This window comes from Gekko japonicus, unplaced genomic scaffold (genome assembly GCF_001447785.1).
Source record: "Gekko japonicus isolate JY-2015 unplaced genomic scaffold, Gekko_japonicus_V1.1 scaffold1714, whole genome shotgun sequence".
In the NCBI taxonomy this organism is placed as follows: Eukaryota; Metazoa; Chordata; class Lepidosauria; order Squamata; family Gekkonidae; genus Gekko; species Gekko japonicus.
In genome coordinates, this window is record NW_015177064.1 from 352,137 (window position 1) to 366,802 (window position 14,666).

The 14,666-nt window shown below is 40.1% G+C and overlaps 1 protein-coding gene across 2 annotated transcripts in view; it reads left to right on the top strand.

Moving 5' to 3' along the window:
- The window catches only part of SSBP3 (single stranded DNA binding protein 3), a 255,670-nt gene that overhangs the window by 226,444 nt on the left and 14,560 nt on the right, over positions 1 to 14,666 (top strand). For both annotated transcript variants that reach the window (XM_015428176.1, XM_015428177.1), the window contains exons 6-9: positions 652 to 732; positions 1,578 to 1,637; positions 11,595 to 11,661; positions 11,770 to 11,846. In XM_015428176.1, coding sequence (XP_015283662.1) covers positions 652 to 732; positions 1,578 to 1,637; positions 11,595 to 11,661; positions 11,770 to 11,846 — 285 coding nt within the window. The remainder of the gene's footprint in view (positions 1 to 651; positions 733 to 1,577; positions 1,638 to 11,594; positions 11,662 to 11,769; positions 11,847 to 14,666) is intronic.

Genomic DNA, 14,666 nt, shown 5'->3' on the forward strand with positions numbered 1-14,666 from the left:
TCAAATATTTTAGAGATGATTATGTTAATTGAGATCACAGTTTGCATTTATTAAGGTTCAGCAATGAAAATGTTTGCTCACAGATTATGTGCTGCCTCACATTACACCTATTCTAGTCTCTCCACAGAGCAGTGGAGGGTCTAGCTTTGAGTCAACTTTCAATTCTGGCAGTGGTGGAATAATTAGTGATCTCAAGCGGGGGGGGGGGGTCACAAGTGCCAGAATGTCCTGGTTGTGCCCATTATTCAGGATTCTAATTTGGGCTTGAAAATGAGGAGGCGGGGAGAATACTAAATATTAGATGATTACTTGCCTTCTGGTTTCAGTGTTTCTGGAGGAGCAGTAATAGCATTTTGAAACTTAATTGTGCAGGCATAGGGACTAGAAGTTTGGGAGGATGAAGACTGGAGCATTTTAACAAGCCCAGGTGCTCCAGACACCTGGAGGCCATCTCACCAACTTTCTTGTTTGACAATAATTTTTTGTTGTTCTTTGACAGGTATCTCCCCCCCCCCATTTTTAAAGTTAGCAATGTGCAGAAATTCAGCATTGTTCTTTTCAAAGATTCACCAATCTGTTGTTTAAGCTAGCTCTGTTCTTGCACATTCATGTGCCCAACAAATGATCATGTTCTATTGTCTGACCTCACAGGGACCGCCTGGCTCTCAGCCCTCACCACACGCACAGCCTCCACCTCACAACCCCAACAGCATGATGGGACCCCACAGTCAGGTAAACATTACAGGGCACTGCTATGGTGTTTGTGTTCTGTGTTATTGAACTCTTTAAGCATGTGGGGCCCACACTCTTCAGCTGACTTAGCTATGTGTGACTCCCATGTGATTGAAGCATGGCAGGGCTACATCCCCTCAAGGTCTGAGTCTCTAATGTTGATTTTACTTCACATTATCCCACTAGGAATTTTATTTCTCTTGGGTATGTTTGTTCCATTGACATTAAATTAGAATGTAACTATCAATTTCAGACATGCTAATTTACATATAAATATCATTTTTGTTTGTGTAGATTCTTTTTTCTGAACTACGTTAGATATTCATTTATATGGTTTAAGTGTTTATTTTCACTATTTACTGGAATATTTTAAATCTTCTCCTCCCCAAGCCTCATTTTTCTTGACTAATCTGTGAAAATGTATCTAATGTTAAGTCAGTATGCTTCTGGTGCTAATTTTAACTACTGCATCTAGTCATGTCAAAGTATATTAAGCCTTCTTAACAATACAAAATAAGAAATGTGACAAGTGCCAGTGATTTAATAGTCTAAATATTTCTTGTTTACCAACAGTTGTTGTTGTTTTTAAAAAAAGAATTGCTTCTGTATAAATGTGTCAAGTCTAATTTACAAGTTGTATAGAGCACAGTACATCAAGTCTTCCATCCAGTTGGCCTGGAGTCCACCTCAAAAGGGTTCTGCTAATCGGATGCTGGATTTGAGTGGGGAAGAAACAAGGCAGAGTCAAATAGGTTATTTGAGGCACGGCTCTGGGAAAGCAGCTCTATTGTTTACTTCTACTTTTAAGTGTACACTGCCACTGAACTGATTTTATATGCTTACAGCCTTTTATGTCACCAAGATACGCAGGAGGTCCCCGGCCCCCCATCAGAATGGGAAACCAGGTATTGTATTTCCTTAAGTCTTTGTGCTGAGATATTTTCTGAAGCACAATTGAGGCTTAGATATACATGAACAAAAACCCCAAACTTTTTAACTCTGAGGTTGTAATAACTTTTAACACAACTTTTTCCTTCATTGAGGTGTGTTTAAGTATTCTTACTCTCAGATAGCCTTTTGCTAACAGGAAGGAATGTCATTGCACAAACATTGCAAATAACAGGATCTCAGGAGCAGAAAATGTATTGCCACCTACAGTCTTCTGGCCTGTAGGTTAAATTCATGCCAACGGAACTTTTGGAAATGCACAGAAGATATATTGAATCAAAAGCTTTCCAACCCCATTGTGTTTCATGCTGTGCAAGTCTTCTTTTGGGGGAATATGTTGGGGCCATAGATAACAGAATCTGCAATATTATTATTGTAGGAAACCAGCCTCACTCACTTTTTAAAGAATCTTAGTGCTTAGTCTTTGTCTCGGCAATAACTTTTTTATAATTGTACAATCTTGAATATCATTATTACTACATTGTGTGTGTGTGTGTGTGTGTGTGTGTGTGTGTGTGCGTGCACACATGTGTATGCAGTGTGCCTCGTATTTGAAAACTGTATGTGCCTCGTTTCCTCCACTGCAAATTTGTAGTATGTTTTGTTTAATACCACTATCCTGTTTTGTGGCTTTAGAAATAGAACTGTTAAATGAAGGCAGGCCTAAGAATGTATCTTCTGGAGTTGAGCATGATTGCTGCTTCAAATAAGTACATCTGAAGTTGTAGTAATACTTGCCTTCCTTAGACAGCATTCATGCAGTATGGGACCTCGCTTCTGTACTGTCTTACTGCTACCTCAGTGTGTAGAAAGCTACTCTGTTCACTTTAGTGTGTCCATGCCTGCTGACATGAAATACTTGACTCTGAACTTACTGCTGGAGCAAATTGCTGTAGTTTTGAAAGGGTAGGTTCAAATGCACCCTGATATAGAGCTGTCAAGTCATTAGAAAATGTAGCTGATTATCAAAAGGTTTTGATTAATCAGTTTATTATATTTGAACAACTCTTCATGCTGCCAAAATCTTAATATAGGTGCCTTCTTCAGTCCCTGAAGAAACATAAGAGTTTAATAAACATAACCATGGAAGGTAGCCATGCCATCTCTAATTATTTTTAATCTCCTGTCATAGTACCCAACAGAACCAAAATGGTTTCCAAAAATAACCAAATGTGTCCTTCCATGATAAAAAATTTCCATCTGTAGCCAGTTAAATTAGCTTTAGCTTACTGATTTACTGATACAGAATTTATTGACGCTTACATGCTGGTGATTCTGCCTTGTTCAAATCTTTGAAGAAAGTTAAAGTGCAAAATTAGCTCACTGTTTAATTAAGAATTCTGGGTAGGCATGTTGAAATTCTTTGTGACTCAGGATCTTTCCAGATATTATCCCCCCACCCCCCAGTTTTATCATTAGCATTACATTCATTCCACCCATCACTGTGTAATATATGACAGGTAGTTGTGTTGCTGGGGGAGGCGCTTTGGAATAGAGAAGGACTGGAGGTGACCTTGCTGCGGGGCACAAATTGTGCTTGCCGTTAGAGAGATTATAGTGGAGTGTGCAGCCTGAAAAGAGCTAATTGAACAATATTTTTAATATTTAATATTTTCACTGGTTGTGGTGAGGGGTTAATTTTACTGATGTTCACTTTTTTAAAAAAAATTAAAGGGCTACACAAAAAAAAACAAAGTATATTGAACTGGATGAAAAAGTACTGAGAAACGCCACACTGTATAATTATATTGGACAGGATACATCACCCACTGAAGAACATAAGAGAAGCCAGTGTTGGATCCGGCCAGTGGCCCATCTAGTCCAACACTCTGTCACACAGTGGCCAAAAATACCAGGTGCCATCAGGAGGTCCACCAGTGGGGCCAGGACACTAGAAGCTCTCCCACTGTTTCCCCCTCCCCCATGCACCAAGAATACAGAGCATCACTTGCTCCAGCCTGAGAGTTCCTATCTATACCTTGTGGCTAATATATGGCAGGTTGTTGTGTTGCTGGGGTAGGGCGCTTTGGAATAGAGAAGGGATGGAGAAAATTCTTGGTACGTTACTTAGTAATACTAGGGGAAATGAACATACTCTTTCATATTTAGACTTTGGTTATATGGGAGAGAACCTGAACTTCTTAAAGCTGTTTTGCTTATTGTCTGGGAATTGAGAGTTACTCCATGAAAATCCACCTGATGGTTTTCCATCCTGCATTCTTCTAGTATATTTTAAAATGGGACAATATACCAGATGCTTGTCTTCTTTGTGATGGACTCTTTGAATATGTATTTAGTGCATGTGAATATACTTGTGTTCTAATAATCATCATTTCTATTAATATCACTGTCCCAAGAATTTTCTTCAGTGGGTGACATATTATACAGTGTGGTCCTTTTGAGTTCTTTTTTCATCCACAAAATTATGCAGGCATTGTGGGAAGCACTGTCCAAAGGAACCTGTGATACTCTAGCAACCATGCTGCATGCTGTACTCACTATACAAATGGACACCTCTGTGTGATGAAGGAATGGTGAGGCTAATTTTCCCAGAAATAGAATATGTCAGTCTGGTGTGAGGAAGTTATGGCATCTGCTATAGCAGAAGTGGTAGCTGAAGAAAGATCGTGAGCATCACAAGGGCAACAGCTACACCTTTATTGCACTATATACTGATTATCTTGAAAGGTCCTAGGCCAGTGGACAACAGGAAGCTGGAAAGTAGATCAGCAGGCTCACTCTGTTGCACTTGACTAACTCATTCCACAGTTTCACACAGTTCTAAATTTCAAGCCAAGCCAGCCTGCCAAGCTCTGATTAGAGATTGCTTGTGTTGAGCAGAATTGTGGATACTTTTCAGAAAATAGGAGATTTGTTAGGCCTGTCCTTTGTAATTTTCCAGAACTGTCTAAATTATTTTGGGTCCAACTATAATCACACAGTTGGTTGCTTACCTAGAGTGTAGTGTTCTGAAAGTGAATGCAGACCATGCAGCTATCAAGTTGTTGAACAGATCATCTGAGGAGACAGAATATTGGATAAGTGGCTTCTGACACCCTGCATAGGCCCTCACATTTTGGTTGAATGTGGCTAACTGACAGTTCTTTCTCTTATGCGTGCATGCAGACAGCTAAAATAGATTATTTTCTCTGTCTGCAAGCACATGGCATAAAGTACCTGAATGTAATTCCAAGTATCACTAAGCAAGTGCGTATTATTTGCTAATTTTATTATTTGTTTTATTATTGTATTATTTTATTACTTATTTTATTTTATTTATTTTTTATTTATTTTATTATTTATTATTTGAAACATTAATCTACAATCCAAGTCTAATCTACAGTCCAGTCTACAGTCCAAGTGAAATTTCCAGTTGAGCATTAAACTGTAAAGTTGCTAAGAGAGAAATCACACAGCCAAATAACTGAGGCCTAAGTCTGATAACACACACACACACACACAAGCTTCTCGAGGATAGTTTTATTCACTTTTTTTTTTTTTGGGAAACAAATTTTTTTTTTTTTTTTCAGAAAACCCATTCCCAGTTCCTCCCCTCCCTCCATTGGCTTCCCACAATGCTTCCACCCCTGCTCCAGATTACTTCATATCATCAAAAATATCAGTTTCTTATCATTACAATCTAAAGATAACATCATTTGACTTAATATTGATCTAAACATATTAAGTTTTGTTTCACATCCCAGTTCTTTTCCAGATATATTTTAAAGTCACTCCATTCTTGAAAAAACACGTCATCTTCTTTGTTATTCAACTTTTTCGTGATTTTATCCATTTCAGCCATGAACAGAACATTTTGTATCCAGTCTTCAATTTCTGATACTTTCTCTGTTTTCCAAAATTGTGCATAAATCATTCTCGCAGTTGTAATTAAATACCAGAATAAGGTCTTTTTAGTCGTATTGATTTCTTCCATTTTTAATCCCAAAAGCAGAGTAAGGTCTTTTTAGTTGTATTGACTTCCTCCATTTTCAATCCTAAAAGCAGAATTTCCGGTGCCTTTTTAAAAGAGCATTTCAGAATTTTTTGCATTTCTTTGTGGACTTTCGTCCAAAAGTCAACTGCTTTCTCACAAGTCCACCACATGTGGTAAAATGAGCCTTCATGGCTTTTACATTTCCAACACTTATTTGACATATTCTGGTTCATATTTGCAATTTTTTTCGGAGTCATGTACCACCTATACATCATTTTATAACAATTCTCTCTAACATTGGTACAAGGCGATATCTTAATAGAATTTTTCCACAAATATTCCCAGGTTTCAATAGACACTTCCGTATTCATATTTATCACCCATTTTATCATTTGCCCTTTTACAGTCTCATCTTCAGTATACCATTTAAGTAACACTTTGTACATTTTAGAAATATTTTTCCCCCTCCACTCTCCCAAACATGTTCAATTTCATTCTTTTCCTCTCTAAAACCATAATTTCTTTTATCTGATCTAAAAAGATCAAAAATCTGCATATATTTCAACCATTCATATTCATATTCAATTTCATTCTGCTTTTTCATTACCCATTCTGTTCCCACTTTTTTAATTAGATCTTTATATGGCAACCAATCTTTATCTCTATGTCTTGAGTAAGATGTTAACACTTCCACTGGTACAATCCACAATGGTCTTACATCACAAAAGTATTTTTTATACCTCATCCATACCACAAATAGTGCTTTTCTTACCACATGAAGCTTAAAAAAGCTATCCATTTTTGTTTTGTCATACCATAAATATGCATGCCAACCAAATCTACAATCATGGCCTTCTAACCCCAGTAACTTATCATTTTCTAATTTCACCCACTGTTCCATCCAGGTTAGACAGACCGCTTCATAATATAGTCTAAGATTTGGTAATTGTAACCCACCTCTATCTTTGGCATCACAAAGAATTTTCATCTTGATTCGCGGTTTCTTGCCTGCCCAAACAAACTTTGATAGTTCTTGTTGCCACTTAAGTAGCAAATCTGTCTTACTAAGTATTGGTATTGTTTGGAACAGGAACATCAAACGTGGTAGGACATTCATTTTTATGACTGATATTCTTCCCATCAGTGACAAATTCATTTTGTCCCATTTCTTAAAGTCTTGAGTTAACTTAGTCCATAGTTTTTCATAATTGTTCTTATATAAGTCTATATTTCTTGCAGTTAACTCAATACCAAGATATTTAGTCTTTTTTACTACTTCACATTGTACCAGGTCTTGCAGTTCCATTTGTTTTTGTTTCGTCATATTTTTACAAATAAGCTTCGTCTTATTCTTGTTGACATAAAATCCTGCCAATTCTCCAAAGTCCTTTATTTTTTGGAATAGTAACGGTAATTTGTCTGTCGGGTTTTGCACAATGAACATTACGTCATCAGCAAATGCTCGATATTTATATTTAAGTCCTTTGTGTGTCAGTCCCGTTATCTCTTGGTCTTGCTGTATTTTTTGTAACAGTATCTCCAACACCCAAATAAATAATAACGGTGATAGGGGACAACCCTGTCTGGTGCCTTTCTGTACCTTGAAGCTATCAGTCAGTTCTTTGTTTACATTCAGTTTAGCTCTTTGTTCAGAATAGATAGCTTCAATGCAGTTTCTAAAATGTTGTCCCACTTCTATTTTTTCCATCATTTGCAGCATGAAGTTCCAGTTAAGATTGTCAAATGCCTTTTCGGCATCGACAAATAAAAAAGCTACTTCTTGTTCAGGGTGTTTCTCATAATATTCAATTGCATCCATTACTATTCTTACATTGTCTCTGATCTGTCTCTTTGGTAAAAAACCAGCTTGATCTTCTGAAATCACTGTTTGTAAAAGGTTTTTCACCCTCTCTGCAATAACTTTTGCAAAGATCTTGTAATCATTGTTCAAAAGAGAAATTGGCCTATAGTTCTTCACATTCGTTGGTTCTTGTCCTTCCTTTGGTATTAATGAAATAATTGCTTCCTTCCAAGAGTCCGGCACCTTCTTACTCTCACGTATGTCGTTGGATAAAGCTTCCATGACCGGAACAATTTCTTCTTTCATTTTTTTGTAAAACTTTGCGGTAAATCCGTCCGGTGGTTTTATTCACTTTTTAAAATCTTGGCATGCAGAAAGAAACCATCATTTATTTACATATTTAAAGTATTTTGTCCTGCCCTTCCATCTATCCTCATCCATTTAAAACAAAAGAATATATATCCATTAAAATTACACAGACCAGGTATGGATCTAGCAATCCATCTGTGGGTAAGCACTGACAGTGGCAGATCTTCCCTGTCTTCTTCAGCAGTCCCTTCTGACCTCACAAAAATTGATTCCCTGGGTCACAGTACCCACATGGAGTAATAGCCATGTGGGGTTATAAGTAACAGTGTGGAGGGGAAGCGGGATAAAATTGCCCCTGCCAGTTCTCTCAGTAGAACTATACTGACAGAAGGTGGGAGGAGGAGAGGGCAGATTCACACCCTTTCGTTCTTCACTGCAGTTCAACAGTCCTTGTGGCTATTTCAACAACACATGGGTCCCACGACCCTGGAAGTCAGCTGTTGGGGGGAAGAGGAAGTGATGGGAGATTTGCTGATAGAAGGATAGCAGATAACAGGAACCAACCCATATAATGCAAAAAACGTTTTTTAGAAAAACAGCTAAAATTCAACTAAAGAGAGCCACCGATTCCAAATATATCATTAATGTCAACAGAAACACAGGCTGCGGTCACACGTAACAGAAGCCGCACAAGTGAGACGGAAAACAGGCGGAGTTTCCGGGCGCGATCTCACCAGCACATCTGGGAAGCGTAGCACTCCCGTGGCACAACCGAGGTTTCCAGCCGAAACTGCATGGCAAAAAACTAGTACCTCGGAGGTACTAGTTTCCGGAAACTGCGGGGCAAGGGCGGGCGTCTGATCGCGTTTCCGGTGGCATCCGGCGCCCGCCCATGTCCCCTTGCAAATAAGGTGTGTTTTTTTGTCCACGTCTCTGTGGATGCGCACACGCACCCAACGGAGCATGCGCATTCATCGTGTACACACACAAAAAACCAGTTTGCTGCGGCGCGCGCTTCTTCGTTGCGTGCCAGCTTGTCCTGTGATCAGCACCTCTCCCTTGCCATGGAACCTCCACGGTACCTCCACAGGACCTCCACGGGAGGTCTGATCGAGTAACTGCACAGTAGTTTGCCCCAGGGCAAACAGCCACGCTTCTCCCCCGCAGTTTCCTGCCCGTGTGACCGGGGCCACAGTTAGCCATAGTAGCAGTACTTTCAAACTCAAGACCCTCTCAAAGAGGTTCATCTTCAGCATGTGGGATGGGTCCAGGCAGTCCTCCCACTCCTGAGAAATGTGGGTGCCATTCATGGATGCTAGATTGCCATATAAGAGTGTTAGGTGACACATTGTATTAATAGGTTTAAGCACCAATTCTATTTTTATATAATTATTTTTCATTTGAGTTTGAATTGTAAGACTGTGCCAATCTTATGAACACAATCCTTGAAGAGATTGATGTTCAGACACTGCCATTCCACAAAATTTGTTATTCCATTTTGTTAACATCCAACAGCTTAATTTAACTGCACATACAAACCAGTGTTTAAAAGGGGGAAAGAGCACAGAAATTGCTTACACAAGTATAGGTATGCTGGTAGCAGAACTTGGTAAGAGATCTGGAGCTTTCGTTACAATATGCAAAGTGAAAATGTGACATGGTAGTAAGCCAGGGTAGATGACTATATACAATATTTGATTTTTTTTCAAATGTCTCAAATTTCTGGCTTGTGTACTAACTAGTCACTGTTCAGGCTGTAAAAAAAACTTCCATCTTGACCAGTGTTCCCTCTAAGCTGAGTTAGTGTGAGCTAGCTCACAGTTTTTTAGCCTTCAGCTCACACATTTTTGCCTTAGCTCTGGAAGGACGACTCCAGAGCGAACTAGTTGATGCAGTACCCAAATCACTCGGTCACAACTTTAATGCCAGTAGCTCACAAAGTAGAATTTTTGCTCACAAGACTCCACAGCTTAGAGGGAGCATTGATCTTGACCATTTGTCCCTGTATTTTTAAGAAAATACAGGGACAAAGACTCAAGGTAATTTCTGTCTTCAGAAGATCAGTTAGCTATTTCTGGCCTGCCATTGTTTTGGGGTTTTTTTTTTTTTTTTTGTATTTTTCATGTTTGAGTGTGTGTGCACCTGGAAGCCATGGTGACCTCTGGTGATTGACCCCTAGTGGGGGCCTGGAGGATATTCAGAGAGGTGGCTGAATAAAGCCTGCCCCCACCTCCCGACTGCTGATATTCCAAGGAGGTCTCCCATCCAAGTACTTTCCAGAGTCGACTCTGTTTAGCTTCCGAGATCTGACAAGATCATCCCTTGCAGTTTTTTGACTTTGCCCTATGCATTGTTCCTGAGGATCAGAGAGCTCAGTGGACAGCTGTAGGAGACAGAAGCAGGAAAGTCACACTCCATGAGGTCCACTTCAGGAACCTTGAGAGAAGATAGTATCTATATTCTCCTTCCTGCTTTATCAGGACATGGAAGGCATCTTGTAAACTTAAAATAGATTTTTTGTCTAAACAGAGTGCACCTTTGCAAGAAAAGAAATGCACTGCTATGGATTCTACAAAATGAGTAAATGTGTTCTTAATACTTGCAAGCACATCCTCATAATCTATTCATGTCTGTTCAGTAAGAAATGAAGGGGAAACCCTGTAATCCTTGTTGATGAAACGTCTGCTCCAGTGGCAAATAAATAACTTTAATATATTTACATAGTGTGTTTGCCAAGAGAGTGCCTCAAAATAACACTGGCATCAGTAGTGTTTCATTAAAGGACCTTCATTTTGAGACTCAGGTTATATACAAATGCTAACATTTTCAGAGAGAAAGTTTGATAGCACTGTTGTTACTAGAAATGTGTTGATTTTTCTTGACTCTCTGTGGGTCTCTGATCAAACAGGTTTTGTGGTAGTTCAATAACCTGAAAACCCTGTTTTATCAAAGACATAGCAGGACAGAAAAATGAGTAGGTGTCCCTTACAGCAGTGTGATACTACTTTAGTTCTCCCCAAAAAGCCATTGTCCATACACAGAGTTGTCACTTTTCACATGAGCAATGAGATGATCCTTCTATGTTCCTTTAAGATTTATTAATCTCACAGTGAACATCTGTTTAAACTAGACGGAATGTGTCTTCCATATATGCCGAGAGCAAAAATTTCTGCTATATAGCCTGCCTCTTTTAAACAGATTAAACTAGTTTTTAACACTTATGTTTGGTGAAAAGCGGACATGCTATTAATAAACAACAAAACTGAACAGTTTTTCATTATTTCTTAAAGGCTATTCAGAGTTGTGAATGAGTAAAGACAAGCCATAGAGCCCTTCACCTGGAAGCTAATGTGACTTTCTCATGGTGCTCACTGGGTATCATAAGTATTCCACTGGTAATACAATATATGTAGAGCTTCACCATTAACGTCCCACCATCTTACATCATACCAGTGCCCACTCTACCCATCCCTCAATATCTGCATGTCAGATCCTGATTTTGGAAGGGAAAAAAAACAACAAGCCAAGAATAGGCTTGTGAGCATTTGCAGGGAAGAAGCAATAGACAGATAAGGGGTTAGGGGGTTCTCACCCACCAGTTCTCTCCTGCAGGTACATCATTCCCACATTTGCATTACAGAATAAACACTGAATTTGGAATCCTGTATTTGTCTGTCCTTCAGAACTATGTCTTGTGTCTTAACTTAATATTTTGAATATGAATATAGTGGCTGTATAGAGAGCTTTCTGCCCATTTGGTTTTTCTGATAATTGCTGCAATGAATATAGCAAAGCAATCATGATAGTCTTACTGTGCATCTTCAAACATTTGATTCCCCCCCCCATTAATTTCTTTTCCCCCCACCCCAGCCTCCAGGTGGTGTTCCTGGTACACAGCCCTTGCTGCCCAACTCAATGGACCCCACACGACAACAAGGTAAATGCAGTGGGGGTTGTCTGTGGGCAGTTCCCGTTATTCGGCTTTTGCTGTTGTCAAATGCATTACTCTTTTATAATAATGTCTTCCCATCTTTTCTCCCACTAGGGCATCCCAACATGGGAGGGCCAATGCAAAGGATGAATCCTCCACGAGGGATGGGGCCCATGGGTCCAGGTCCACAGGTAAAAACTGGGCAGAGCATTTCCTACCTTGTCCAGTGCCAAATAGCATCTTTGCTACTTTATGAAAGTTAGTGAGCAAAACATCATAAAAGCAGCCTCCAGGGGCTTGAAGAGCTGGGAGCACTTCCATTCCACCCAAACCCTTTTCTCCCCGCCATTAGCGGTAATGCATTTTACATTAGTGTGTTTATATGTGTCTGGAAAAATCCCACCTTCCAATATCTAGCTATGGTTTCAAAGCTAAACATCTTCATGTCACGTACTTCATGTGCTTTACCTACCCCCAACTCCCCCCCACACACACAAACATACCCTTCCACCTTTTGCCATTTAGTCTAAATGAATCGTTTTTCTGTTTAACTGGGGTATTATGTCATGTTTTCCAATTGAAAATGCTAACTCTTAAGGGGGGGAAATTGTTTGTGTTTGTGTTTCAGTGACTAATTTTTAATATTTCAATTAGTTATGATGTATTCTGCTTCTGTTTGCTTCATTCTTTATACCAGTGACAGGCAACGTGGGTGACTGACCCACCAAGGCTTTCCAAGGCCTGCCCAGAAGAATTTATTTCATTTCTATCTGGTGCCTTTTACATAGTGCAAGGGGAGGATGGAGGACTGAAGTTATCCTTAATACAAGTAGAGACCCATAAGAAACTTGCAGGGAGTGGGCATTCCACTATCTTGGCTTCCTTCCCTCTCCTCCCTTCTTTCCCTTTTTTTCTCTTCTCAACCCAATACCCCCTTCATTTTCTTTCCCTCCCCCTACCAAGCCAATTCCTCCTTTCCCTTTCTCTCTCCACCCATGCCAATCCCCCCTTTCTCTCTCCCCCCAGCCAAACCTTCCTTTCTCTCTCCCCAAGCCAGTCTCTCTTCCTTTCTCTTTCTCTCTTCCCCCCAAGCCAATCCCTCCTTCTTTCTCCCCCCCCAAGCCAATAACCCATTCTTTCCCTTTCTCTCCTGAGCCAATACCACCTTCTTTCTCCCCCCCAGCCAATACCCCCATCTTTTCCTTTCTCTCTTCCCCCCCACCCAGCCCCCCTTCTTTCTCCCCCCCAAGCCAATACCCCATCTTTCCCTTCCTCTCTTCCTCCAAGCCAATCCCTCCTTCTTTCTCTCCCACCTCAGCCAATCCCCCTTCTTTCTCCCCCACAAGCCAATACCCCCATCTTTCCCTTTCTCTCTCCCAGATGTTTTTATTTGGGGGGGGGGGTTAAAACCTCCCCTGTGATTTTTTTTTTAAGATTTAAGAGCTTTCTGCACATGTAGGCAGTTTTCCAAGTTTCCAGAAAAATCTCTTTAGCCTCCATGTGGCCCTGATCTGCAGATTTAGCTATTCGCAGATGGCGACCACACTTGGCTAATAGTATATAGATATTTCCAGATCTATTATGTCGGCCAATCATTGCCTATATCTGTTTTACATGGTTCTGTGTTTAAATCTCAAAAGTCTGGACAGCTTTGTAAGATGCATAAGAGCTCTTAATAGTGAATGTCTACTTGTGTTACAATATGGATCTGGGAGCCTTTGTGGAGTGATTCCTAAGGGCACCTATATTGGTTGCTGTGTTGATTCATGGTACTGAAGCACAGTGGATTGCGCATTTCTTCTTTCGCAGGCTTGCTGCTTTGCTGTGGACCTTCCCTTGCAATCTTGTGCTGTCCTTGTTCTGTTAGCTTGCTTTGTCCAGCGGCCTGCCACCTGAAGACTTACCCTTCCTTCGTCAAATTAAAACTTTTGGGGTGCTCAAGCCATTTTTTTCTTATTTGAGAGCAGTTGCAGCTAGCCATATTATCTGTGTTTACTTATTGCAGTATGCATGTAACTACATGGGAAGCTGGTCACCTGCAGCATCCAGATGGAAACAAATTATTATTATTATTAGTATTATTATTTCCATTTATACCCCACCCTCCCCGTGAACGGGCTCAGGGCGGCTTACAGCAGTGGCCCAATTGCCGATAAAACCGATAAGACAATATACATCATTTCATAATAAGTTAAAACATAAAAACATACGGTGCTATTCAGTTATACAGTTCGTTGCTTACGATGGCATACTAAGATGTCTCTGACAACTACATTCCAGCTCAGTGTCTTCCGAGTTGCTCGATGTAGCGGGCCAGATGTTAAAACTGAGGGCCGGGCTTATTGATGGTAATGGTGCGGGTGGCTCCTAATTGAAAGTCTGGTGGAAGAGCTCCGTCTTGCAGGCTCTGTGGATCTTGCAGGCAATGCTCATCTGACTATGTGATGGGGGAAATTATGCTACATCCCTGACATTTCCAGTCAGTAACAGAAGCATGGTAAAATCTCTTCACTATTTGACTGGGTGCTAAAAACAGTGAATTTCCCATACGATTTACTTGTCTGATGCAGCAAAAATCTGTGAGTTTAAACTGATCTTCTGTGGCCACTACTGTACTACCACTGTGCCATGGGCAGGCACACCACCTCTCCCATTCACAGGCCACTTTCCTTCTGTGTATCAAATTGCACCTTATGAGAGCTTACCCTAATATCTAAAATGGGCAAACTACATTTCGCATTAATCTTCAAAGCATAGTTTGGATCTGTGGTTGCAGTGGGTTTTTAAACCACATTGTGAAGGTTAGGGTTAAACTTAATTTACTTAATCTGAATGTCATGGAAAACTGCTTAGAGCAACCCAGAAATGGAGGAGGAAATTAATGAACAAGCAGGAAATGAACAAGGCAATGGCTTGGTTCAGCTGTAACACCAAGTCATGTTTTGGCACTATGTAAAGGACCTTGGGATAAGACCTGAACATGTACGCCCTCTGATAACTTTCCTCCAGTT